Source organism: Saccopteryx bilineata, chromosome 2 (genome assembly GCF_036850765.1).
Source record: "Saccopteryx bilineata isolate mSacBil1 chromosome 2, mSacBil1_pri_phased_curated, whole genome shotgun sequence".
Taxonomy (NCBI): Eukaryota; Metazoa; Chordata; class Mammalia; order Chiroptera; family Emballonuridae; genus Saccopteryx; species Saccopteryx bilineata.
The window spans coordinates 288,956,186-288,984,002 of record NC_089491.1 but is presented as its reverse complement, the minus strand read 5'-3'; the positions used below and the strand labels follow the sequence as shown (position 1 = coordinate 288,984,002).

At 40.6% G+C, this 27,817-nt stretch overlaps 1 protein-coding gene across 2 annotated transcripts in view; it reads left to right on the top strand.

Moving 5' to 3' along the window:
- The window catches only part of ACBD6 (acyl-CoA binding domain containing 6), a 149,290-nt gene extending 123,998 nt beyond the window's left edge, over positions 1 to 25,292 (top strand). For both annotated transcript variants that reach the window (XM_066255129.1, XM_066255127.1), the window contains one exon: positions 25,006 to 25,292. In XM_066255129.1, the coding sequence (XP_066111226.1) occupies positions 25,006 to 25,104 (99 nt within the window). In that variant the 3' untranslated portion in view covers positions 25,105 to 25,292. The remainder of the gene's footprint in view (positions 1 to 25,005) is intronic.
- The last annotated feature ends 2,525 nt before the right edge of the window (positions 25,293 to 27,817 follow it).

Genomic DNA, 27,817 nt, shown 5'->3' with positions numbered 1-27,817 from the left:
CATGCAGGAGTCTGTCTGACTGTCTCTCCCCGTTTCTGGCTTCAGAAAAATACAGAAAAAAAAAGAAAGAAAAAAAAAGACATAAATAGGGCCCTGGCTGGTTGCTCAGTGGATAAAGTGTTGACCCAGCATATGGATGTCCTAGGTTTGATTCCTGATCAGGGCACACAAAAGAAGCAACCATCTGTTTCTCCTCCCTCTTCCCTTCCCACAGCCAATAGCTCGATTGGTTCAAGCATGGCCCCTGGCACTGAGACTGGCTCCATTGGAGCTCATCAGCCTCAGATGCTAAAAACAGCTCGGTACTTGAGCATCAGCCCCAGATGGGTTGCTGGTGGATCCCTGTTGGGCACATGAGGGAGTCTGCCTCACTATCACCCCTCCTTTCACCTAAAAAAAAAAAGAAAAAGACAAAAATAGGAGAAATAGTCCCTATTAATGAATGAGAAAACTCAGTATCATAATTATGGATTCTCCCTAAACTACAAATTCAAAATTCTCATAAGAATCCCATCCCTCATTCCTTCTTCATCTGCTCGCTCACACATTTTTAGTCCCTTTTCCATGGCATGTGGTGTGTTTTCCTTTCATATCTTCATATAGAAATTATATAAACAGCTAAACTAGACTGAATGTGCCCTTGAGATTGTAGATAGGTCACTCTGTCATCCCCTGTTAATCATTAGAGATGAAAGTTTATGGTGTGAGAATGTGTCTATTTTGGTTTAATAAATATAAAATACGTATCTAACAACAGGGTCAGGATTTTTCAAAAGGCCTTTCTGACTGGTTTTAAAATAAGCTATATTTGCTTTATGTACTGATATAGAAGAAATGTCATAAGATATTAAGTGAAAAAATTAAGGTGCACAACAGTGTATATGGTGTGCTGCCATGACTATATCTGTACATATTTGCTAGTAAATGTATAAAATAATCTCTGGAAGGATACACAAAAAGGTAAAGTCTAGGGAAGAGGAGACACTAGAGGGACTAGAATACAAGCATAGGATAAACATTTTTTCCTATCAACCTTTTAATACCTTCCGTATTTGGAACCACAGACATATATTACCTGTTTGAAAATTAAATTAAAATTATTTTAAATCTAAATATCATAGACTCAATAAGTACTATGACTATGACTTACCTTCTCCATTATATTGCATTCATTCAACAAATATTTATTGAGCACCTACTATTTGCCAGATAAACTGTGTCCAACACCCTCTTTTAAGGTAAGGGATGCTCCAGACTTTGGATGTCCTTCACCTCCCACCCAATAAACAAGGATCCTGTAGCCATAGTGGTGAGTGTATGAGCTAACACCAGATCTAATCTGGAAAGCTATGGGCTTGGTTCTCATTGCCAGCAAAGCCTGGAAATGATGCTTCCTGACCCAGAAGGAACTGAGACCCTGCACATAAGCTAGGACCTTCAAAGGGCTGTACCCTCAGTTTAAAATATATATTTTTTAATAGATTAGAAAACATCCCACTGGTGTGAAAAAGACAAAGAAGCTTATTTTCCACAGCCCCACCTCACACAAGTTTAGGGTTTAAATTTATAGTCTATGGTTGTTTCAGGAATCCTCAAGTCAGGAAGTGTTCATAGTAAGGGCAGTGATTCTCAAAGTGTGCGCCCCAGAAGATTTCCAGGTGTGCCCTATGGTATTCTAGAGAAATATGTGCCTGTTAGGGGCCAAAAAACCAACAGGGTTTTTGGAGTTTAGATTTTTGGGGGATAGGTGTGGGGAATTGGCTGCAAGCTGACAGTCTGCCCAACCCCCCACCTCACTTGCCTGATTAGGTTGCAAAAGGCTGTTAAGCTGTGGTGCTGGATTGTTTACACTACCCACCATGTTCCCGGGAAAGATTGGAGGCAAGTTTCTTCTATCCTTTGGTGTAAAGTTAAGATGATATGTATGGTGGGGGTTTGGGATTGATGATTAAACATAAGGAATTGTCTCTTGAAGCCTTTTAGATTTCTATAAAAGAAGAATATGTAGCAGTATCTAAAAAAGCTTTGAACATTTTACTACAATTTTCAACATCCTATTTATGTGAATTAGGATTTCTACCCTCAACATAATTAAGAGTAAAAAGAGAGGAATTCTTTAATGTATTGACAAGGAAATGAGAGTTTGCCTTTCAAATTTATGCCCACACATTGAAGAAATCGCTAGGACACGTCAGACTCATGTTTCTCATAAACACAAGACTGAAAAAAAGATTCGCACCAGTGCCTGCTGAATTTACTAAATCTTACTAAGAATGTATCTGTATATATAAACAGATAACTTTTTTGTCGTTTTTTATTTTTTAACCCCTTTTTTATGAATTTTAAAAAGCATAACTCAAAATGTAACATAAAAATGTTTTTTAATGTCAGAATAAATTTAATTTTGTCGTATTTATTTTGTTTAATTACCATAAAAGCACGCTTGGACTTTGTATTCTTTTTCTTTAATATTTGACTTAATTATTTTAACGTATTTCTCAGAAATTTGTATATAGTGCACCTACAATTATTTGTAGGATTTTAAATGCACCCTGACTTCAAAAAGTTTGAGAACCACTGCCTTAGAGATTTGGCGGATATAAATGTAAACTTCTCTTGAAGGACACATCCTCAGCCAAAGCAGCACAAAATTCATGGAGAAAGATGCCTTCTGCACTCACAGTCCACAGTCACAAAATATACTTGTGTGAACGTTAGCACAATTAACCATAGGATTAGAATTGGAGGAACTTAAATAAAACTATTACATAGAAAGTATCAACATCAGTATATATAAAATCAAGGAATCAAAAACATAAGACTGCCACTCCAAAAAGGAACGGCAGTTTTGAAAGAGGACCAAAAAGAACTTGAATAATAATAATAATAAATAAAAAGTACAGAAATCTTACAATGGCTATGCTAAAGTGCAGAAATGGCACAATTAAAAATGGTGAACTGAAGATAGTTCTAATCTAAACGGAGTACAGAAAGAGCAGAAAATGGGAAAGAGATGTGGAGTATAAAGAACATTCAGTATCTTTTAATATAATAGAAGTTCCGAAGGGAGAAATTAGGGTAGGATCAATATTTGAGTATATATTTACTGATAATGTTTTTTTTGTTTTTTTTCATTTTTCTGAAGCTGGAAACAGGGAGAGACAGTCAGACAGACTCCCGCATGCGCCCGACCGGGATCCACCCGGCACGCCCACCAGGGGCGGTGCTCTGCCCCCCAGGGGGCGATGCTCTGCCCATCCTGGGCGTCAGAGCCACTCTAGCGCCTGAGGCAGAGGCCACAGAGCCATGCCCAGCGCCCGGGCCATCTTTGCTCCAATGGAGCCTTGGCTGCGGGAGGGGAAGAGAGAGACAGAGAGGAAAGCGCGGCGGAGGGGTGGAGAAGCAAATGGGCGCTTCTCCTGTGTGCCCTGGCCGGGAATCGAACCCGGGTCCTCCACACGCTAGGCCGACGCTCTACCGCTGAGCCAACCGGCCAGGGCCTGATAATGTTTTTAACTGATAAAACATTGGAATCTGCAGATTCAGAAATTAGGTGATCAAGATAAGGTATTCATTCAGTGAAATTCTATACAGCAGTGAGAAAGAACAGTTAGTTCAAAACCTTGGATGAATCTCATAAATACACTGTTGAGTTCAAGGTGCCAGATGCAAAAGAGTGCATACTGTTTACTTCCTTTTTTTATTATTATTATTAAATTTAATGCAGTGACATTGATAAATCAGGGTACATATGTTGAGAGAAAACTTCTCCAGATTATTTTGACATTTGATTATACTGCATACCCCTCACCCAAAGTCAAATTGTCTTTGTCACCTTCTATCTGGTTTTCTTTGTGCCCCTCCCCTCGCCCACCCCCTCTCTCTCCTTCCTCGCCCCATACCCCCCCCCCCCATTACCATCACATTCTTGTCCATGTCTCTGAGTCTCATTTTTATGTCCCATCTATGTATGGATTCATATAGTTCTTTTTTCTGATTTACTTATTTCACTTCGTATAATGTTATCAAGGTCCATCCATGTTATTATAAATGATCCGATGTCATCATTTCGTATGGCTTGAGTAGTATTCCATAGTATATATGTGCCAAAGCTTTTTAATCCACTCATCCTCTGATGGACACTTGGGTTGTTTCCAGATCTTCACTATTGTGAATAATGCTGCCACAAACATGGGGGTGCATTTCTCCTTTTGGAGCAGTTCTATGGTGTTCTTGGGGTATATTCCTAAAAGTGGGATAGCTGGGACAAAAGGCAGTTCGATTTTCAATTTTTTGAGGAATCTCCATACTGTGAGTGTTTTCCACAGAGGCTGCACCAATCTACATTCCCACCAGCAGCGCAGGAGAGTTCCCTTTTCTCCACATCCTCGCCAGCACTTATTCTGTGTTGTTTTGTTGATGAGCGCCATTCTGACTGGTATGAGGTGATATCTCATTGTGGTTTTAATTTGCATTTCTGATTAGTGATGTTGAGCATTTTTTCATATGCCTATTGGCCATCTGTATGTCCTCTTTAGAGAAGTGTCTATTCATTTCTTTTTCCCATTTTTTGATTGGATTGTTTGTCTTCCTGGTGTTGAGATTTACAAGTTCTTTATAAATTTTGATTATTAACCCCTTATCAGATGTATTGTCAAATATGTTCTCCCATTGTGTAGTTTGTCTTTTTATTCTGTTCTTATTGTCTTTAGCTGTGCAAAAGCTTTTTAGTTTGATAAAGTCCCATTTGTTTATCCTGTCTTTTATTTCACTTCCCTGTGGAGATAAATCGGCAAATATATTGCTGCGAGAGAGGTCGGAGAGCTTACTGCCTATGTCTAAGATGCTTATGGTTTCACGACTTACATTTAAGTCTTTTATCCATTTTCAGTTTATTTTTGTGAATGGTTTAAGTTGGTGGTCTAGTTTCATTTTTTTTGTAGGTAGCTGTCCAATTATCCCAACACCATTTTTTTTTTTCTTGTGGGAGAGAAAGAGAGAGTCAGAGAGAGGGACAGACAGAGAGGAAGGGAGAGAGATGAGAAACATCAATTCTTTGTTGCGGCTCCTTAATTGTTCATTGATTGATTTCTCATATGTGCCTTGACCGGGGAGCTACAGCAGACCGAGTGACCCCTTGCTCAAGCCAGTGACCTTGGGTCCAAGCTGGTGAGCTTTGCTCAAACCAGATGAGCTCACGCTCAAGCTGGCGGCCTCGGGGTCTCGAGCCTGGGTCCTCCACATCCCAGTCCGACACTCCATCCACTGCGCCACCGCCTGGTCGGGCCCAACACCATTTATTAAAGAGGCTGTCTTTGCTCCATTGTATGCTCTTACCTCCTTTGTCAAATATCAGTTGTCCATAGAGCTGTGGGTTTGTTTCTGGGTTCTCTGTTCTGTTCCATTGATCTATGTGCCTGTTCTTATGCCAGTACCAGGCTGTTTTGAGTACAATGGCTTTGTAGTATAACTTGATATCAGGAAGTGTAATAACCTCCCACTTTATTCTTTTCTAAGATTACTGAGGCTATTTGTGTTCTTCTTTGGTTCCATATAAATTTTTGGAATATGTGATCTATATCTTTGAAGTATGTCATTGGTATTTTAATTGGTATTGCATTGAATTTATAGATTGCTTTGGGTAATATAGACATTTTAATGATGTTTATTCTTCCTAACCATGAGCACGGTATATGCTTCCACTTGTTTGTATCTTCCTTGATTTCTTTTATCAGTGTTTTATAATTTTCCGAGTACGTCTTTAGTCTCCTTGGTTAAATTTACTCCTAGATACTTTATTTTTTTGGTTGTAATAGTGAAGGGGATTGTTTCCTTAATTTCTCTTTCTGACTGTTCATTGTTGGCTTATAAAAATGCCTCTGATTTCTGAGTATTAATTTTATATCCTGCCACTTTGCTGAATTCATTTATCAGGTCCAGTCGTTTTTTGACTGAGACTTTAGGGTTTTCTATATACAATATCATATCATCTGCAAATAATGATAGTTTTACTTCTTCTTTTCCAACTTGAATGCCTTTTATTTCTTCTTCTTGTCTGATTGCTGTGGTTAGGACTTCCAGGACTATGTTGAATAAGAGTGGTAAAAGGGGGCACCCACTCCTGCCTTGTTTTGCCCATTGAGTATGATGTTGGCTGTGGGTTTGTCATAAATGGCTTTTATCATGTTGAGGTATGTTTGCTGTATTCCCACTTTGCTGAGAGTTTTGATCATGAACGGGTGCTGGATTTTATCAAATGCTTTTTCTGCATCTATTGAAATTATCATGTGGTTTTTCTCCTTTTGTTTATGTGATGAATCACATTGATTGATTTGATTTGCGAATATTGTACCAGCCTTGCCTCCCCAGAATAAATCCCACTTGATCATGGTGTATGATTTTTTCCATATATTGTTGGATCCGGTTTGCTAATATTTTGTTCAGGATTTTAGCATCTATAATGTATTCTTCAGAGATATTGGTCTATAATTTTCTTTCTTTGTGTTGTCTTTACCTGGTTTTGGAATCAGAATTATGCTCACCTCATAAAAAGAGCTTGGAAGTCTTCCTCTTGAATTTTTTGAAATAGCTTGAGGAGGATAGGAGTTAGTTCTTCTTTGAATATTTGGTAGAATTCACTTCTGAAGCCATCAGGCCCCAGACTTTTCTTTGTTGGAAGTTTTTTGATAACTGTTTTGATCTCATTTGGTGTAATCAGTCTATTTAGGTTTTCTGATTCTTCCAGATTGATTTTTGGAAGATTGTATGTTTCAAGGAATTTGTCCATTTCATCTAGGTTGTCTAGCTTTTTGGCATACAGTTCTTCATAGTATTTTCTTACAATATTTCATATTTCTGTTGTGTCAGTTGTTATTTCTCCACTCTCATTTCTAATTTTATTTGAGTCCTCTCTCTTTTTTTTCTTGGTGAGTCTAGTTAAAGGTTCATCGATCTTGTTTACTTTTTCAAAGAACCAGCTCCTAGTTTCATTGATCCTCTGTATTGTTTCTTTAGCCTCTATGTCATTTATTTCTGCTCTGATCTTTATTATGTCCTTCCTTCTACTACATTTGGGCTTTACTTGCTATTCTTTTTCTAGTTCTTTTAGATGCAGGGTTATTTGAGCTTTTTCTAGTTTCTGAAAGTGTGCCTGTAGTGCTATGAACTTCCCTCTCAGTACTGCTTTTGCTGTGTCTCATAGATTTTGAGTTGTTGTATGCTCATTGTCATTTGTTTCTAGGAATTTTTTTTATTTCTTCTTTGATCTCATTCTTAATCCATTCATTATTTAACAACCTGCTATTTAGTTTCCATGTGTTTGAGAGTTTTTGAGCTTTTCTGTTGTGGTTCATTTCTAGTTTCATGCCATTGTGATCAGAGAAAGTGCTTGATAGGATTTCAGTCTTCTTAAATTTGTTGAGACCACTTTTGTGGCCTAACATGTGGTCTATCCTAGAGAATGTACCATGAGCACTGGAAAAGAATGTATATTCTGCTGCTATAGGGTGAAAGGTTCTGAAGATATCTATTAAATCAAGTTGATCTAGTGCAGGGTTCTCAAACTCAACTCAGCATGTGGGCCGCAGAGCAAGATCACAGCCGTTCGGCGGGCCGCACTAGGTCTACAAAAGGCAACTGTTATGCAACACTTTTCTCACTGCAGTTGAAAACAAAAAAAAAATCAGTACAACAAGCACAATTGTACATGCAGTTTACTCAGTGTCACAAAACGACCAGAAACTGTAGTTTGCATCACAACTGCTATTAACTAAGCTAATATCTAGCTAGGATGCTAGAGAAATGAAAAATACAAGTAGGCCCCTAGGCTTACTTAATTTTATCCAAAATATTTTGAACTTCGTGGATTAGTCTGTGGGCCACAGAAAATTGTTTGGTGGGCCGCATGCGGCCCGTGGGCCGAGAGTTTGAGACCCCTGATCTAGTGTGTCCTTTAAGTCTGTTGTTTCTTTGTTAATTTTCTTTCTTGAGGATCTATCTAGTGATGTTAGTGGAGTATTGAAATCCCCTACTATTATAGTATTGCTGTTGATCTCTCCCTTTAAATCCATCAAAGTCTGCTTTATATATTTAGGTGCTCCCATGTTAGATGCGTAGATATTTATAACAGTTATATCTTCCTGTTGGATTGCTCCCTTTATCATTATGTAGTGACCTTCTTTATCTCTTATGGTCTTTGTTTTAAAGTCCATTTTGTCTGATATAGGTATTGCTACCCCAGTTTTTTTTTTCATTTCCATTTGCGTGAAATATTTTTTTTTCCATCCTTTTACCTTCAATCTATGTGCATCTTTTGTTTTAAAGTGTGTCTCTTGTAGACAGCATATGTATGGGTCCTGTTTTCTTATCCACGCAGCTACCCTATGTCTTTTGATCGGATCATTTAATCCATTTACTTTTAAGGTTATTATTGACATGTAATTGTTTATTGCCATTTTATTCTTTAAAACTGTATTCCTCTTTTGCTATATTCTTTTTCCCCTTTGATCTGTTTACAACAGGCCCCTTAGCGTTTTTTGCAGCCTTGGTTTGTTTGTAGTGAATTCCTTGAGGGTTTTTTTGTCTGGAAAGCTTTTTATTTCTCCTTCAATTTTAAATGATAGCCTTGCTGGATAAAGTAGTCTTGGTTGTAGGCTCTTGTTCTGCATTACTTTGAATATTTCTTGCCATTCCCTCTGGCCTCAAGTATTTCTGTTGAGAGGTCGGAACTCATCCTTATGGGGAATCCTTTGGAGGTGATAGTCTTTTTTTCTCTAGCAGCTTTTAATATTTTCTCTTTATCACTTAGCTTTGGTACTTTAATTATTATGTGTCTTGGTGTAGATTTCTTTGGGTTTCTCTTTAATGGAGTTTTCTGTGCTTCTTGAACTTGTGAGTCTGGAGGAGACAAGATGGCAATGGAGTAGGCAGACGTACCAACTTCTACCTCCCAGAACCAAAGTGGATTACAAACTAATTTTAAGAACCATCATCTGGAAAAACCAACTTTGGACTAAACTAAGAGAACTCTTCAACCAAGGAACACTGAAGAAGCCGCACTGAGACTGGTAGGAAAAGCAGAAACACGGAGAGGACTGCCCAGCTCTCCGGAGCGAACGGCAGCAGGGAGAGACTCGCATGGCGGGAAGTGAGTTTAGCAGAGAAGGGAGGGTCCTGAGTCCCAGGAACAAAGCCCCAGCCTGCAGCCCCAGAGCCTAGAAGAGGCGTGTGGACAGTATTTAGCTGAAAACAAGACAGGATACTGTTTGTGAGAAAGAGACTGATTTCTCAGACCCAGGATTATTCTTAAAGGGACTTCGCAGAAAACCTCTCTCACAACCACTCACCTGGGGCTCCAGGGGACGGGGAGAGAGGAGAGGACCGGAGTAGCAGGAAGAGAGTGTAACCTAGGAGGCACAGGGAGAAACATTTTGAGAGACAGCCACCCTAACCCGTGGGATGAGTCACTCCCCAAATCTGAAGTGAATATTTCCCCTGGAAACAGCAGTACCAGCAAAGGGAAGCAGGACACCAGCCAAACAAGCTCTCCCGCGGCACTCAGAGCAGAGTCGCTTAGAAGGAGAGAGCTTTTGGGACTACAGTAGTGTTAGGGCCTGAGCTGCAGCGCCCCCACCCACATGGCTGAGGGCTCGCCCGAGGGCGGGCTGTGGCGGATGCAGAAGCGCGGTTCTATTGGCATGGGCGGAAGTCGGCTGGCCACCACAGAGGCCCAGGTGTGAGCTCAGTCTTGCCCAGCTGGGGAGGAGGGGACGTGCAAAAGTGGTCAAGCCCAGCTGCGGCCACCTGCAATCCAGCCTGCGGGGGAAGGGCAGGAGCCCCAGAAGGGGTGGAGACCCGCTCTTCAGCAAGAGCACAGGAGCACAGCCCTGCCCCACCCACAGAACCCAGGCTTGTGGTCTGATTTGGGAGCCGGCTCCTCCCGCAGGAGTGGAGCCAAAAGCCCAGAACAGGCAGAGTCCCGCTACTGAGCATGGGCATGCAATCCCACCCGGCCTGTGGAGCCAAGGCTTCCAGCCGTCCCATGAGTGGGCTCCTCCTGCAGGGCCGGGGCGAAAGCCTGGAATCGGGGAGACCCGCAAATGAGCAAAGGTGCTCACCCTTGCCCTGAGGGTGGAGTATAACGCCACCCACGGGGGCAGGGCCAAGGCCAACGAGGCTTGTACACCCGAGCACATGATCACAGCCACTCCCATGAAGGAGAGGCAGAAACCACAGCAATAGCCACAGTGGGAAGGCACCAGCAACACCCATACCCAAACACCCTAGGCAGCAACAGCAGAGGGGGTGGCGGGCCTGCAGACAGACCACACCTAGGGAACACAGAGGCCACACCCAGTGGACTCCAGTGGCCAAAACCTTCTTTTACACAGACAAAATGAGAAAGCAGAGAAATGCAACACAAATGAATCAAGAGAAATCCCCAGAAAAGGACCTGAATGAGTCAGATATAACCAAATTACCAGATGCAGAGTTTAAAATAATGATTGTTAGGATGCTCAAAGATATTAGAACAACAATAGATGGTCATTACAAACACCTAAATAAAGAGATAGCAAATATAAAAAAGGACATTGAAATAATAAAAAAGAATCAGTCAGAAATGACAAATACAATATCAGAAATGAAGAACACAATGGAAGGAATTAAAAGCAGGATGGATGAAGCTGAGAATCGAATCAGCGAGTTAGAGAACAAGATAAATAAAGGCATGGAAGCAGAGCATAAAAAAGAAAAGAGACTCAAAAAGTCTGAGGAAACTCTATAAGAGAGCTCTGTGACAACATGAAGAGAAATAACATTCGCATCATAGGGGTTCCTGAAGAAGAAGAGAAAGAACAAGGGATAGAGACTTTGTCCAAACATATCATAGCTGAAAACTTCCCTCAATTAAGGCAGGAATACTTCCATTTTTATGAAAGTCAAAGCCAGGAAAACTCGTCTCCAGCCTTAGACAAGAGAGTTGTTGCCCTGGGGAAGTGGGGTGAGTAGTGTTTAAAGGAGTGAACTTGGCAAGGGTGCTTCTGATATTCTAATTATTTAATTCTTGATCTATATGCTAGTTAGTTATATGGATAAGTTTATGTTGAGAACATTTATATACCTGATTTTGGTACCCTTCTGTATGTATTTTATACTCAAATAAAAAGTTCACACATTAAAAAAAAGGTATGAGATAGAAAAAAAAGTTCACAATAAAAAAGAGGTCCAAAACTGAATGGATGTAAAGTGTTGTTTACTATTTTCATGTATGTACTCTTCTTAACCTTCCCAACGTGTCTGAGCTCAGCCTGGTTTCCTACATTCGCAAATGAAACACTGAAGTCCAGGGAGGTGAGCTGACCTTGGCAGGATAACAGGCTGTAGGTAGCAGAGCCAGGCCACCTGGCCAGGTCTTCTGATTACACTTCCAGGTCTCTTTTCATAATTCCATAAATAACTACAACCATGGTAGCCTTCTAGAAATAAAAACAAATGTAAATTCTTTATCATTGGTCACCTCTGTGAGTGAGTCAAGGCTATTTTTCAAAAGTATTTATGAGTGAACATATAAATATCTGTATGTATACAATATGCTTTTATAGTCTTATTTCTGTTCACTGAGAGTTTAGACATTAATAAAAATTATTCCTGATTTGGGAATCCTGCCCAAAATTGATCTAGTAAAACAACCTCTGTTTCTCTCTCAGATTATAATATTCATTGTAGAAAAAAACAAAATGTACATATTATAATCAAGATAATTAAATGCTAAAATATCATTAGTTAGAGGTTTTGGCATACAAATATATAAAATTAAAATATTCTGAGAACCAGGAATGTTTTGTAAAATTAATATTTTAAGTTCATAATCACTTATAGGAGTGATTTATTTTTAATTTAGATTTCTTTTTTTACCAGGCCACCACTAAACTTTTGCATTTTTAAGCTCATCAGAATAGTTTGGAATGTAAGAATTATTATCTTCTAAATACCTACCAAATGCCAGGGAATCAGCTGGGCATATTTTATCTTTTTAGCCACTTACTATTATTTAAACTTCTTTTAACAGGCATTCAGTCACCATTTGTTGACTCATTTTATTTTAGAACCCTTAACCTATTCTTGGAACTTTCATAAAACTTTAAGTATAGTTGAATCCAGTGACTACAGACAAGGTTGGGGATGTCTTGGGACTTGGCTATTATTTTTTATGAATTACGGTTTGACTTGACAGCTGTCCTTACATTGACAGCTCTTCTGATTATAGCAGTTGTCAAACTCCATCCTTAAGCAGGTTGTAAATCCTGGCTTCTTCCGATTAAAACTGGGTCAGAGCCAATGGCAGGTTAACTAAAGGCCAGTATTCTACTACTGTACATTCTTACTAGTTCTTTCTAAATAGGCTTTGCATAGCAGCATAGTAAAACCCTTATTTGTCTCTATTTTGGTGTTTTTGAATCTTCAGATATTGGCCCCCCTGTTATTTTGTGATTAAACATGGTTCCTGCTGAAGAGTATATTAGTATAAGTGTGGTCTTCCTTGTAAATGGCCTGTTAGCCTTCCCCCTCTCTCCCCCCACTGGGAATACTAACATCATTGCATCTGTGTCTCCCAGGGGAAATCAAGGCTTTTCCTTGCACATGCAGTCATGTGATTTTAGAGTGGGCAGGCTTTGTATCCTCATGAGCCCTCGCGCTTCCACGTAAAGCACCATCTGTTCTGTTCCCTCCACGCTGTTACAGGCCAGTGGGAGGAGGCATTAGAGTGAAAATAAATAAAATAAAAAAAGAAAGAAATTCATCATCAAAACCCTGAGGATTAATGGAGTTAGAAGGCTCACTGCTCTGAATGAAAATTCATCTTCACCTGTGCCAGTGTCAGAGCTGCCTCTGTGGCACTTGACAAATAGAGGCTCCCAGGGTACCATAAATTCAGCAACTGTTCTACTCCCTGTAGACTTGCTCAAGCTTTACCAAGATGGGCTTATGACTATTTTTGTGTTTCTGGCACATTGTGGGCACCAATGTATCCCCTCATTAATTGGGTGAAATGTTAGCCCTTTTCTTTCTCATCCTTCTCTCGTCTTCTGTGCCTTTGTCCATTTGAGGGGGTGGGCAGCTCACACACCTCTAAAAGATGGCCCCGCTTCATGATTGTGCTTCAGTAAAGATGCTAAGGTCAGAGAAATCAATTAACTAATGAATTGTGAGCAAACACTACGTCCCCAGTATAGTGCTAGATGGAGGGAAGAGTATAAAAAAGCATGAAATCAAGTAGTTCACCATTTAATTGGGAGTTTAAAGCCTGTCCTTTTTTTAAAACTATTTGTTGGGCACCTATGTGTGCCAGTAGGCTCTGCTAAACATAATCATAGTTGATGCCTATCAATAGTGAATCTGCAAGAGGTGTTGCCATGGTTCCTGCCTCACACCCGGTCAGGTTCACCTTTGTGGTTTCCCTTCCTTCAAATCAGTTCTCTGTCTTTGCTTCCTTTATGTCTGTCTGCTACAGCTTCCTAATTCCTTATGCTCTTTGTGTCAGTCTATCTTTGCATGAATGTCAGGCATTGGTTAATAAAACTCTTTTCCTTATTCAGAAGTACTGTTTTGTAACCTTTAAACTCCAAACTGAAATCTCAACTTTACAGTTAGACTTGAGCAAAAATGTTATTCATATTTGTTAGGTTAGTGGATTGTTAGACAACCCAGATAGCCCGTTCTCAGCTGGCCAGCTGTTGTCCTGTAGATGTGGAATATAAAATGTTAAGTTCCGTTCCTGGGTTAGTACCTGTAGATTATATCATCCCTCGCTACTGGAGAGGTCACTTCATCATATAGCATATAGAAATTAATGCCCCTTTGTCTGAGACGGCCAGTTTAGCTTAGTGTTTTCAGCCAAAGCACACATCGACTTAGCCTTGATCTTCATGCTTAGTAGTCTCAAGTGTTGGGTTAGATTTGAGCCAACTGTGGTCTGACAGATCATGCTAGTTATTATCCTGTATTACAGATTTATACACTGGGAAATTTATTCCTCTGATACTGCTTTAAAAGTTCCAATTTTAAAACCTAACTGTTTCTCACAGTAAATTGAGACTGATAGCTGCGGCAAAAATGTTAAATGATTATTTCTCAAAATATAAATGTCATGTAGCTAGTTCTGTGCAGGAGAAATATCCTCATCTCACAGCTACTTAATACTAGGTGAGCCTGACCAGGCGGTGGAGCAGTGGATAGAGCGTCGAACTGGGATGCAAAGGACCGAGGTTCGAGACCCGGAGGTCGCCAGCTTGAGCACGGGCTCATCTGGTTTGAGCAAAGCTCACCAGCTTGGACCCAAGGTTGCTGGCTTGAGCAAGGGGTTACTCGGTCTGCTATAGCCCCACGGTCAAGGCACATATGAGAAAGCAATCAATGAACAACTAAGATGTCGCAACAAAAAACTAATTATTGATGCTTCTCATTTCTCTCCATTCCTGTCTGTCTGTTCCTATCTATCCCTCTCTCTGACTCTCACTCTGTCTCTGTAAAAGAAAGAAAAAAACACGAAAAAACTAGGTAATGTGTCTTTAACTTTGTTATATTTTGTAAGAAGCTGTCTTCCAGTGGAATCTAATTTGGTGTACAGTGATTCATGGTATAATGTTCATTATATTATTTTGGGAGATAATTTTAAATTCTCGATGAGTTGTATTTCTGAATACTTTCTGTTGAATCCTGGTTCTTGGTAAATATATCCAGTCTTCATCTTCCGCCCTGTCTGTGCCATACCCCAAAATAGGATCTCTACCACCAGTAACCTGTCCCTGGATGAAAATAGGCCAGTCTTGCCTTTCTCTGCTTTGTTCCTACTCTACATTCATTCATCAAATAGTTTAACATTTATAATCTAGTAGCCTTCTAGGAAATGCCACACACTGAAGGCAGAGTTAGGGTTCCCAGTTGGTCTGATTTTAACTCAGAAAAAGTGATAAGCTCTTACAAGACACATAGACTGTTTCACCTTTGGTGGGGCTACTGAGGAAAAGGCAGCCACCATATAAGAAAGCCTCGAAAATTAACAAATTCTTAAAGTGAAGTAAAATGGCATTTTAGAAGAATTCAGATCCAAGAAGAGTCCTCACTCCAGTGCTCTTCTTCATGACTGGATGCTCTTAAGAGAACTTGAGAGCAGAGAGAAGCCCTCCTCTGTGGCATATAGTCATGAAACCATGCAACTTCCCTGGACCCGTATTTCATATGAAGCAAAATCCTCAAAACACTGGCGGGAAAGCAGAAAACTTTTCTGTCCTCCTGTCCCTGGGCCCAGGCAGATACCCACTGCTTTTGAAGGAGAAATAAAAGCAAAATCTTTTCTGCCAAGGAGAGGCAGGGGACCCCGGGCCCCAAACCCTGCACCAACACAAAGCAGGGGTCTCGGACCTCTTGAGCAGGGCAAACTCTTTCCCATTCAAGACATGTTTTCCTTCATATTAGACAGAGTTGAGCTGACATGTGTGATTGGGGGTACAAGAACACTGAGAAATCACCACACCCAAGAGGCCTGAGACTGACACCAGCCGGAGAAGACAAGGAACTCCGAAGATGGCAGCAGCCCACAACTGGAAGAATTTTAAATGAGTTACCTATGGCATCAACAAACCTCAAACCCTGTTCAACTGCTGACTAGATTAACTCAGCACCATACTAACGGCATGACAGAAGAGGCATAATTTCTGGGGGTAAATAGTATTATTTTCTTCAACCTTCACAGTCCTACATCAATATTCTGCATTCAGTCAAAAATTATGAGCCTGACCAGGCGGTGGCGCAGTGGATAGAGTGTCGGACTGGGATGCGGAGGACCCAGGTTCGAGACCCTGAGGTCGCCAGCTTGAGCGCGGGCTCATCTGGTTTGAGCAAAAAGCCCACCAGCTTGAACCCAAGGTTGCTGGCTCCAGCAAGGGGTTACTCGGTCCGCTGAAGGCCCATGGTCAAGGCACATATGAGAAAGCAATCAATGAACAACTAAGGTGTTACAATGCGCAATGAAAAACTAATGATTGATGCTTCTCATCTCTCTCCATTCCTGTCTGTCTGTCCCTGTCTATCCCTCTCTCTGACTCACTCTCTGTCTCTGTAAATAAAAAAAAAAAAAAAAAAATTATGAGACAGCTTGACCTGTGGTGGCGCAGTGGATAAAGTGTCAACCTGGAAACGCTGAGGTTGCCGGTTCAAAACCCTGGGTTTGCCTGGTCGAGGCACATATGGGAGTTGATGCTTCCTGCTCCTCCCCCCTTCTCTCTCTCTCTCTCCCCTCTCTATAATGAATAAATAAAATATTTTAAAAAAAAAAATTATGAGACACAAAAAGCAATGAAAAAATAACCCATTGTCAAGCAGTAAATCAGTAATTGATAGAGCAAGGAGATAATTTAACAAGGATATGAAAGACTGAACAGTCCTGTCAATCAACTTGACTTAATTGATATCTATAGACCTTTCCACCTAATGAATAATATAAATATTATTTCAAGTACACATGGACAGTTTACCAAGATAGACCATAGTCACTCTAGGTGATAAAACAAACCTCAGCAAATGTAAAAGAAACCATACAAAGTTTGTTCTATGACCAAGTCAGAATTAAATTAGAAATTGATAACAGACATATATCTGGAAAATCCCCAACTGTGAGAAACTTAAACACACTTCTAAATAATTCATAGCTCAAAGAAGCAATTTCAAGGGAAATTATAAAATACAGTGGTATCTTGAGATATGAATTTAATTCATTCTGTAACCGAGCTCGTAAGTCAGTCAACTAGTATGTCAGTCAACTCGTATATCAAACTGCCAATACTGGACCCGTGCGCCAACGCACCAACTAGCAGCTGCTTCTCGAATCTCAAACAAAAATACAGACCGAGTCGCAGCTTATATCTTAAAAAAAAAAATCAAAATTGTATGTTGGTCTGTTCGTATCTCAAGGTCCACTATATTTTGAACTAAATAACAATGAAAACACACTTATCAGAATGTGTGGGGTGCAGCTAAACGCCATGCTTAGAGGGACGTAAATGCTTTCACTGGAAAAGAATAAAAGCCACAAATCAATGGCCTACAATTCTACCTTTAAAAATTTGAGAAAAAAGAGCATATTAAGCCCAAGATAAGAATAGGACTAAAATAATAAAGATCAGAGTAGAAGTCATTGAAATAGAAAACACAAAAATCAAAGAAACCATTGAAAACCTTTGGAAAGGTCGGTAAAACAGACCTTTAGCCAGACCAATTGAGGGGGGGACAAATTACCAATTTCAGGAATGAAAGGAAGATATCAATTTAGCATCTACAGATACTGTGAAGTAAATTGGGGACATTATGAACAATTTTATGACAATAGATTACTTAAGGAACTGGACAGATTTCTGAAAGGACACAAACTTTTTCTCAAAAAGAAATAATCTATATAGATAGCCCTATATTTACTAAAGAAATTGAGTTTGTAGCTAAAAACTTTACCACAACAAAATCTTTAGGCCCTGATTGCTTCATTGGTGAATTTTACTAAAATGTTTGAGAAGAAATAATACCAATTCTATACACAAACTCTTCAAGAAAATAAATGAAGGAACATGCCCAATTCATTCTTTTAGGCTGACGTTACCTCAATACCAAAACCAGAAAAACCCTAGAGGAAAAGAAAACCTATTATAGGCCAATATCTCTCATGAATATAAATGCAAAAATCTTTAATAAAATGTTAGTAAATTGAACCCAGCAATACACAAAAAGGACAATAAATCATAAATGTTTATCCCAAGAATTCAAGGTTAGTTCAGCAATTGAAAATCATTGTATGACACCATATCAACAGATCAACCCCAAAACAAAACATACAATCATCTCCCCATGTATAGAGAAAGCACTTGGAAAATTCAGCCTTCTTTATGATTTAAACACATATATGTACTCACACATACATATATACATATATTACTCACACACAGCAAAATAGGAATAGAAGGGAACTTAGTCACCTTGAGGAAATTGATAGCTTACATTACCCTTGACAGGGAAAGGCTGGATGCTGTCCTTACTGGGAACCGGGCAGAGGTCTCCATTCTCTCCACTTTGATTTAACGTATGGAAGTTCTAGCCAGAGCAGTAGGCAAAGGAAAGAAATAAGCAGCATATAGATTTTAAAGAAAGAGATAAAACTTCTTTTATTCACAGATGACATGACCACCTATGTAGAACACCCCAAGGAATCTTTTTTTTTAACCATTAAGTTCAGCAAGTTTGCAGGATACAAAAGTAAAAGATAAAAATCAACAACCATATTCCTATAGTCATATTGAACAATTGGAAGTTGAAAGTTAAAAACATAGAATCAGTATACAAATATCAGTTTAACTTTAAAAAAATTTTTTAAGATATGTATTGATTTTAGAGAGGAGAAAGGGAGAGAGAGGAGTGGGGAAGAGTGGGAAGCATCATAGTAGTTGTTACTCTATGTGCCTTGACACGGGGGTGTTGAACCGATGACCTCAGCACTTCAGGTCAACGCTCTACCCACTGTGCACCACAGGACAGTCATCAGTTGTTTTTCTTGATATTTGCAGTGAGCCAATTTGAAAAATTTTTAAATACCATCGACGGTAGCCTCAAAAAAACATGAAATTCCTAGGAATAAATCAAATCAAAATAAATGCACAATTTGTATACTGAAAATTCCCAAACATGGCTGAGAGAAATTAGGGGAACTCTTAGTAAATGGAGAGATAGCATTGTTTGTAGATCAAGAGACTCAATATTCTTAAGCTGTCCGTTCTCCCCAAATTGACCTATAAATTCAGTGCAATCCGTATCAAGACTGTGTGGTGTTGATATAAAGATAGGTATGTAGATCAATGAAACGTGGCAAATAACCCAGAAAGACCAAGTATTAGAACCAAAGATGCTGCTGGTGCTCTTATCACTTAGGAAATTTCAAGGGCTGTAGGAGTTCTGTGCCAGGAACTGGTTCAGCAAGTTTGCAGAGACCAATACAGATTTTTTTCTATTTCCCACTCCCTCATTATCAGCATGCCCCACCAGAGTGCTACATTTGTTACAGTTGAGAAACTTGCGTTGACATGCTAATAATATAATCATATTACTTAGTAAGCACCCAAAGTCCAAAGTTTATATTATGTTTCACTCCTGTATATTCTGTGAACAAATGTAAAATAACATGTACCCATTATTATGTATTAAACGATTTCTATAACAGATACAGGCTTACTCAGATTATATATTCTTGTATGAGTTTGGGAGATTGTGTCTTTTAAGGAATTGGTCCATCATCTATGTTATATTTGTGGGCAAAGAGTTGTTTTCAATATTCCTTTATCATCTTTTTATGCCCATGCATTCTGTAGTGATGTCCCCGCTTTCGTTTCTGATATGATGTCCTCCTGACCCCCAGTTTCGCCTTCTGATTTCAGTTTCCCACAGTCATAGCAACTAGATGTTATACTTACTGGTGGGAATGCCTACCTTTGGAAGTGTGGCAGTTTCTTATAAAAGTTAACTATTGCCCTGGCCGGTTGGCTCAGCGGTAGAGCGTCGGCCTAGCGTGTGGAGGACCCGGGTTCGATTCCCGGCCAGGGCACACAGGAGAAGCGCCCATTTGCTTCTCCACCCCTCCGCCGCGCTTTCCTCTCTGTCTCCCGCGCTTTCCTCTTCTTCCCTCCCGCAGCCAAGGCTCCATTGGAGCAAAGATGGCCCGGGCGCTGGGGATGGCTCTGTGGCCTCTGCCTCAGGCGCTAGAGTGGCTCTGGTCGCAACATGGCGATGCCCAGGATGGGCAGAGCATCGCCCCCTGGTGGACAGAGCGTCGCCCCTGGTGGGCATGCCGGGTGGATCCCGGTCGGGCGCATGCGGGAGTCTGTCTGACTGTCTCTCCCTGTTTCCAGCTTCAGAAAAATGAAAAAAAAAAAAAAAAAAAAAAAAGTTAACTATTCATTTACCGTGTGACTCAGCAGTCCCACTCCTAGATATTTACCCAAAAGATGTGAAACATAAAAGACCCACACAAAGATCTGTCCAAGTGTTCATAAGATCTTTATTCATAATGTTCAAAATCTGGAAGTAACCCAGATGTCTACACATGTCCATATAATGGAATACTGCTTAGCAGTAAAAAGGAAGGAACTTGCAGCAGCATGGATAAATCTAAAAAGCATGCCCTGGCTGGTTGGCTCAGCGGTAGAGCATCAGCCTGGCATGCGGGGGACCCGGGTTCGATTCCCGGCCAGGGCACACAGGAGAGGCGCCCATTTGCTTCTCCACCCCCCACCCCCTCCTTCCTCTCTGTCTCTCTCTTCCCCTCCCGCACCCGAGGCTCCATTGGAGCAAAGATGGCCCGGGCGCTGGGGATGGCTCCTTGGCCTCTGCCCCAGGCGCTAGAGTGGCTCTGGTTGCAGCAGAGCGTAGCCCCTGGTGGGCGTGCCGGGTGGATCCCGGTTGGGCGCATGCAGGAGTCTGTCTGACTGTCTCTCCCCGTTTCCAGCTTCAGGAAAAAAAAAAAAAAAATCTAAAAAGCATTATGTCAAGTGAAAGAAGCAAGACACAAAAGACTATATGCTACATGATTTCCATTCCTGTAAAATGCAAAACTATAAGAACAGAAACCAGATCAGATCCGTGGTTGCCAGGGGCTGGGGGGAAGGGGCAGGTTGAGACAGGAGGGAACTTTTGGAGTTGATGAAAATGTCCCATATCTCTGTCGTAAAAGTAGTTGCATAAATAGATACATGTGTCGGAATTTAGCATGTTTTTTAAAGTGATATTAATTTAATAAACTAGAAGGAAAAAAAAAACAGGGAATCTCGCTCTATGTTAATTGGCATAATCCATAATAAATGAATGTAAATTGTAGTAAAAAAAATACAAGTGGAAATTTTTTTTTTTGTATTTTTTTTTTTTTTTTTTTTTTTTTTGTATTTTTCTGAAGCTGGAAATGGGGAGAGACAGTCAGACAGACTCCCGCATGTGCCCGACCGGGATCCACCCGGCACGCCCACCAGGGGCAATGCTCTGCCCACCAGGGGGCGATGCTCTGCCCCTCCGGGGCGTCGCTCTGCCGTGACCAGAGCCACTCTAGCGCCTGGGGCAGAGGCCAAGGAGCCATCCCCAGCGCCCGGGCCATCTTTGCTCCAATGGAGCTTGGCTGCGGGAGGGGAAGAGAGAGACAGAGAGGAAGGAGGGGGTGGGGGGTGGAGAAGCAAATGGGCGCTTCTCCTATGTGCCCTGGCCGGGAATCGAACCCGGGTCCCCTGCACGCCAGGCCGACGCTCTACAGCTGAGCCAGCCGGCCAGGGCCACAAGTGGAAATTTAATAAAACTGGCACTAACAATTTTTACCTCTTAAGTTTTTTATATCCCAACCATATAAATGTTTCTGCTGGTAAGGACACCATTAGGAATTTTCAATATTCTGTATGTCATTTTCAAAAATAGTTCTCTAGCATGGTAAAGGAAACCACCTTCTGTAGTGCTTTTGGCCAGGGCGGTCAGGTAATATAAATATATTTAACAGAGTATCCAGAAAAAGTGCTAAAAATCCTGAGGCCCCAACATATGTCTTCAGAAAGTCCCCTAGTACAATAGAAATAGAGATAGCAATGTGTATGGTGGGCTTGTTTGCTTTTAGTTTCAAATTTTACCTCCATACTGGACTCATCAGTATAGATATCCCTTAGCACAGGGGTAGTCAACCTTTTTATACCTACCGCCCACTTTTGTATCTCTGTTAGTAGTAAAATTTTCTAACTGCCCACCAGTTCCACAGTAATGGTGATTTATAAAGTAGGGAAGTAACTTTACTTTATAAAATTTATAAAGCAGAGTTACAGCAAGTTAAAGCATATAATAATAATTACTTACCAAGTACTTTATGTCAGATTTTTGCTAAGTTTGGCAGAATAAATCTTTATAAAACAACTTACTCTAGTTAAATCTATCTTTTTATTTATACTTTGGTTGCTCCACTACTGCCCACCATGAAAGCTGGAACACCCACTAGTGGGCGGTAGGGACCAGGTTGACTGCCACTGTCTTAGCACCGTGTATTTATCACATCCCAAACCAAGATTATTTCCCTCCCTCCATGATTTTCTGATTCTGTTCCCCTCCAGAAATTCCATATTCTAGAAATAATGGCATCATCATCTGTGTGATTTCCCCAGACTGGAAATATAGGTGTTGTCTTTGGTTCTTATAACTCTTCCTCATTGGTCTTTTGGATTGAACTGTGAAGTTTTTTTAAGTATTAGGTGTATTATCTCTTGTCTGTCTTATGTATGTGACTGTTCCCCAGTTTATGGTGTACCTCTGTGTACAGTACTTTTGTATGTGTGGTATAGCTGGGGTTTTTTTTTAGAAATTAAATGTAATGGGGTGACATTGGTAGCTGTTTTAAATTTTTATGTGTTCAAATTTACCAATTTTAGATTTCCATGTATTCATATTTATCAGTAATTTTTATGGTGTCTGGGTTTTATATCAAGTGTAGAAATACTCAGGTCATTTTATTCAGTAAACATGATCACAGGCCTTAGGCCAATGAACATTTTAAAAACCTATAAACGTATTTGAAATAAGATAGTTTTCTGTCCCAGAAAACCAAAGGAAAATTGCAAAATATGAATTAATTAAATAAATGTTTGTCTATAAACATATCAGCTTCATTAATTATTACATTCAGTGTTCACAAACAGTTTTTTACATACTTTGCCATGTCCTCCTGCTCCTTGAATTTCACTGACTCTCTTCTTCGGTCCTTCTTTACATTCCTGCTAACGCTGGTGAATTTCAAGCCCCCTAAGAACTATCACAATCTCCTAATGGGTCTACCACCACAAATTTCTAGACTCTCCAGGTCACTCTTTATAGAATGAGCATCGGAACACAGAAGCCAAATCATGCCGCTCCCCAGCTCATTAACCAAACCTCTTAGGATGGCTTTCAAGGCCCCTCTATGGTGGGATTGAAATCCAGCCTCTCTACTTTTGACGCTTTGTGTTTCCTGTGAGCCAGCAGCCAGTGATAGCGTTCCCAGTGCTCGTGTGTCTGGCAGTGGTGTGTTTTCTCACTCTGCAATGCCTTTCCTTCCCGCTTACCTGGAATTTTACTGTGTCCTTCAAAGCTCAGTGAAGTTATACCTACTGGTGGTGTTTTTCCTGATTCTTCAACTTCCTCCTCTCCAGCCTCTGCATGGTGGGCGTGGGTGTGTGTCACAGTATTTGTTCATTCTTTTGTGGTAGCACTGCCATATTCCATATTAATGTCCTAGCTGTTTTATAAGTTCCCCAGACCAGGAGTCTTACCTATCACTTTGATAGGACAGATAGAGTGTTCAATAAAATACTCATTGAATAAAGCTGCTTATCCTTCTTTATTTCCCTTTTTTCCCTAAACTTTTGTTGTTGCTGTGTGTGATCATACTACAAAAGAGTAATAAACTGTATATGAAGTTTAAAATGTACCTTTTAAAAAAATGTACCCACCACCTAGCTTAAGTAGAACCTCATCAACATGTGTGTATGTCTATCCAATCACATAACCTTCCCTAAACCCCATCCCCTACAGATTAGCACTGCCCAAATTTTATGTTAATGATTTCCCTTATAGTTTCACTACATTTTTGTGTTCCTGAACAATGGTGTTTAGTGTCTATTTTTTAAATTTTGCTTAAATACAATCACACTGTGTATATTCTTTTGAATTTTTTCCTTCAGCATTATGTTCTGGAGATAAACTCATGTGTGAAGTTAGAGTTCCTTAGTTTTCAATGTTGTATGGGATTTCACTGTGTAAGAAGCAGTATTTTATTTTTACATGTTATTCTGAACAAGCATTGGGTGCTTTACACTTGGGGTCTGCATGAGCAGTGCTGCTCTGTGCGTTCTTCCTAATGTGTCCCAGAGAAGCCATGCAGTGCCTAGTCCATAACTGGGGGGAGCATTGCTGGGTTAGAGCATGTGCATTTGTCTGGGGTCAGTGGGTCATGCCGAATTGTACCCAAATTGCCCGCAACCGTAAGCCCTCCTACGGTCTTGGGTAGTGTTCCTCGACCCAGTCCTCCTCAAGGCTTGGTATTGTCTTAAGTTTTTCATTTCACCTACCTACCGGTTATGAAATGGCATCTCCACGTTTTAATTTTATTTCTCTGGTTACTAATGTGGTTGCTCATCTTTTCATGTAAATTGCTATTTGTTTCATCTATGTGAAATGCCTAGTTTTGCCTTTATCTCACTTGTCTCAGCGCCATCTAATTAATGGGTCCTGTTTTTTCACTGACCTGTGATGCCAGTGTTGTCATAAATCAAGTCTCCAAATATGTGCAAAGGAACGCACAGCTCTGTGTTCTAGGGCTTCTGTCTGTTTGTCCGTCTTGGGGGCAGTACCACACCATTTCTAGGTTCTTTTCCCCTTCCTGTGCCTTCTGTGATTGGTACCATTTATTATATAGGGGGAAAGAAGATTATGTAAAGGAATGATCTAATTACTAGGTTAGCCTTTATTTTTTCATTTACAAATTTTAAAGTTCAGTTATTTACCCACTTACCCACTCTTCAAAGACAAAACAGATTTTTCTTTGACATTTATATTATTTTTAGCCTTTTGAGATAGTCACAAACCTATTATTATTCGTATCAAAGTACAATAGATCCTTTAACACTCTTTGTTCTTTCCCTTCATCTCATCCTTAAGAATAGAATCCAAGAGGCCTACAGTTTTAAAATGTGTTTCTCTGTTTGCTTCTGGGCAACCAAAAAAGTAAATGTGAGCTTCCCAACATTCCCAAGTCCACTGTGACGGCTCCGTTCTGGTTACACGGCCTGCTCCCCCTCCAGCCACCAAGGGTTCTCATTGTTCTGGCTCCCTTACTGCTCAGCACTTGCCTGTCCTACCCAAGTCTCGTTTCCCTTTGTTTCCGAGTAACCTCATTTTCATATCTATCCATTTCCCTGTCAGCTGCTGCCTGTGAGTTTCTGGACATCGTGGAGCTGCTGCTCCAGTCTGGCGCTGACCCCACCCTGCGAGACCAGGACGGCTGCCTGCCGGAAGAGGTGACAGGTTGCAAAGCCGTGTCTTTGGTGTTGCAGCAGCACACAGCTGGCAAGGCTTAACCGAAGGACTAGAGCCACAGTCTAACAGCGCAGGCTTCGATGAGGAAAGAAAACTGGGAAAATGACACTTTGTTCACCACCCATCATCTTTGGTGTATGTTGGCTAATAAAATCAGCTCTGAGGAACAGGGATTTTGAAGTCTCAGCAATTCATTCTACTTGCATACATTCCAGCGAGTACAGTTTTGGCGATGAACATGTGTAGTGTGCATAATACAATCCAATTCTGCTGAGCGTGCTCTGAAATTCATCACTGTTCTCGAGGGTGGGGAGAGGAGGAGACACATTGTATTTCACAGTATTAAACATGGCTGGTCTTTTAAGAAACATACAGAAGCAAAACATGACCGACAGTTCTACACTGACAGTGAGGGAGTTTCACAAAATCCCAGTGTGGTGAGGCTCACATACTCTGGTGGCATTTTGTATAGTGGGTCTGATTGGGGAGCTGAGATGTCTGTTCCCCTGGCAGACAGAATTGGGAAGCCAGGGAAGAAGAGGGGTGTTAAGAAAAAGAAAAAAAAAGGACAGAATTTTGTTACATCAAGATAGAGAAGTCTCAGGAAAAACCAGATTTACTGAAAACCTTAAAACTTTGGGCATTTTAAAATAAAATTTAGTGACCTCACTCTAGTATTGAAACAGGTCTGGAGAATTCACTGGTTAAATCAGGATACTGTACCTGAAATTCACCTTCACCTAACAGGGAGAAACTTCCTCAGTACCCTTTTCACTGGCTCTAATGTCCCTGTCACATAAAGCAGCAGTCTCTATATGTGGGCTCAGACCTGAACTGGGGGCCTGTTTGGGTCTAACATGAAATAGCTGTGATCCCCGAGTACTTAAGTGTGATTGAAGCCATTTCTGGATGCCAGGAGATTGTCTGTTATTGGTAGAAACAGACAAATACACCACAAAGGATAGACCAGTATGCTACTGTTGAAACTGGCTCTCTACATTTTCCACTGTAAGCCTAAAGAACTCCATCTGGCCAAGGCCTTGCATTTCTTAATTATATAAAGAAAGTAGACAGTTGTCATATGAAGAGAAATGAAACAGGTTGAGATACAAAGATGATTTAAAAAATTTTTCTAACGTGTCACTATTGAGATAATAAGTAATAAACTTGTGTGTTAGAGCCCTCAACAGTGGCTCGAGCTGACCTGCCCTGAAACAAGCCCCTTCAGAGCAGATATGAGACACACTGATGCTGTTACTTTGTAACTTTTCTAACCTAATTTCTTGTTTTCTGAGATGTAAGCCAAACCATTCCCAAGACTTCACTTTTTAATTACCTGTGGACATGATATGCAAGTTAGGATGCGCTGAAACAGTAGTTCAAGTAGAGCTTTCTCTTTGTTATCTGTGCTTTTCCCACAATCCAGCTGCATTGCAGCCTACTGTTTAGCTAAGCACTTCATGTTCCACATTAGTTGAACGTGTTTTAAGAGGCAATATTCATTAGTTACAGTAAAAGTGACCAAGGGTTCCATGCAGTTTTTAATTGATAGTACAGTTGATCCTTGAACAACATGGGTTTGAACTACACAGGTCCACTACACAGATAATTTTTCAATAAATACTATAAATGTATTTTCTCTTACGCTTTTTTTTTTAACTTGGAATTTCTTTTTTTTCTTTTTTTCTTTTTTTACAGAGACAGAGAGAGAGCCAGAGAGAGGGATAGACAGGGACAGACAGACAGGAACAGAGAGATGAGAAGCATCAATCATTAGTTTCTCATTGCGCATTGCAACACCTTAGTTGTTCATCAATTGCTTTCTCATATGTGCCTTGACCGCGGGCCTTCAGCAGACCGAGCAACCCCCGCTGGAGCCAGCGACCTTGGGTCCAAGCTGGTGAGCTTTGCTCAAACCAGATGAGCCCACGCTCAAGCTGGAGACCTCTGGGTCTTGAACCTGGGTCCTTCCGCATCCCAGTCCAACGCTCCATCTACTGCGCCACCGCCTGGTCAGGCTCTTATGCTTTTCTTAATGGCATTTTCTTTTCTCTACCTTAGTTTATTGTAAGAATACAGTATATAATACATAGAACACACAAAATATGTGTTAGTTGACTGTCATCCATAAGGGTTCTAGTCAACAGTAGGCTATTGATAGGTAAGTTTTTAGAGGAATCAAAAAATTATATCTGGATTTTTTACTACATGGATGAGCTGGTGCCCCTAACCCATGTATTGTTCAAGGGTCAACTGCACTTTGTGCATTTTTAGAACATTGGCAAGTCAAAACAGTGGGTTTTTTTCTTTTATTATCTATATATTGTATGTTCACCACCCTAAGTCAGGTTTCCTTTTGTCACCATTTATCCCCTTTACCCTCTCCTACCTCCTCCCACCCCCTTTCCATCTTGTAATCCCCACACATTGTCTGTGTCTATGAGGTTTTTTTTTCTTTGCTTAATCCCTTCATCTTTTTCACCCTGCCCCCAAACCCACTCCCCTCTTACAGGTAGGTGTCAGTCTGTTCCCTTGGCAGACAGAATTGGGAAGCCAGGGAAGAAGAGAGGTGTTAAGAAAAAAAGGGCCTGACTGGGCGGTGGCGCAGTGGATAGAGCATCGGACTGGGATGCAGAAGGACCCAGGTTCGAGACCCCGAGGTCGCCAGCTTGAGTGCGGGCTCATCTGGTTGGAGCAA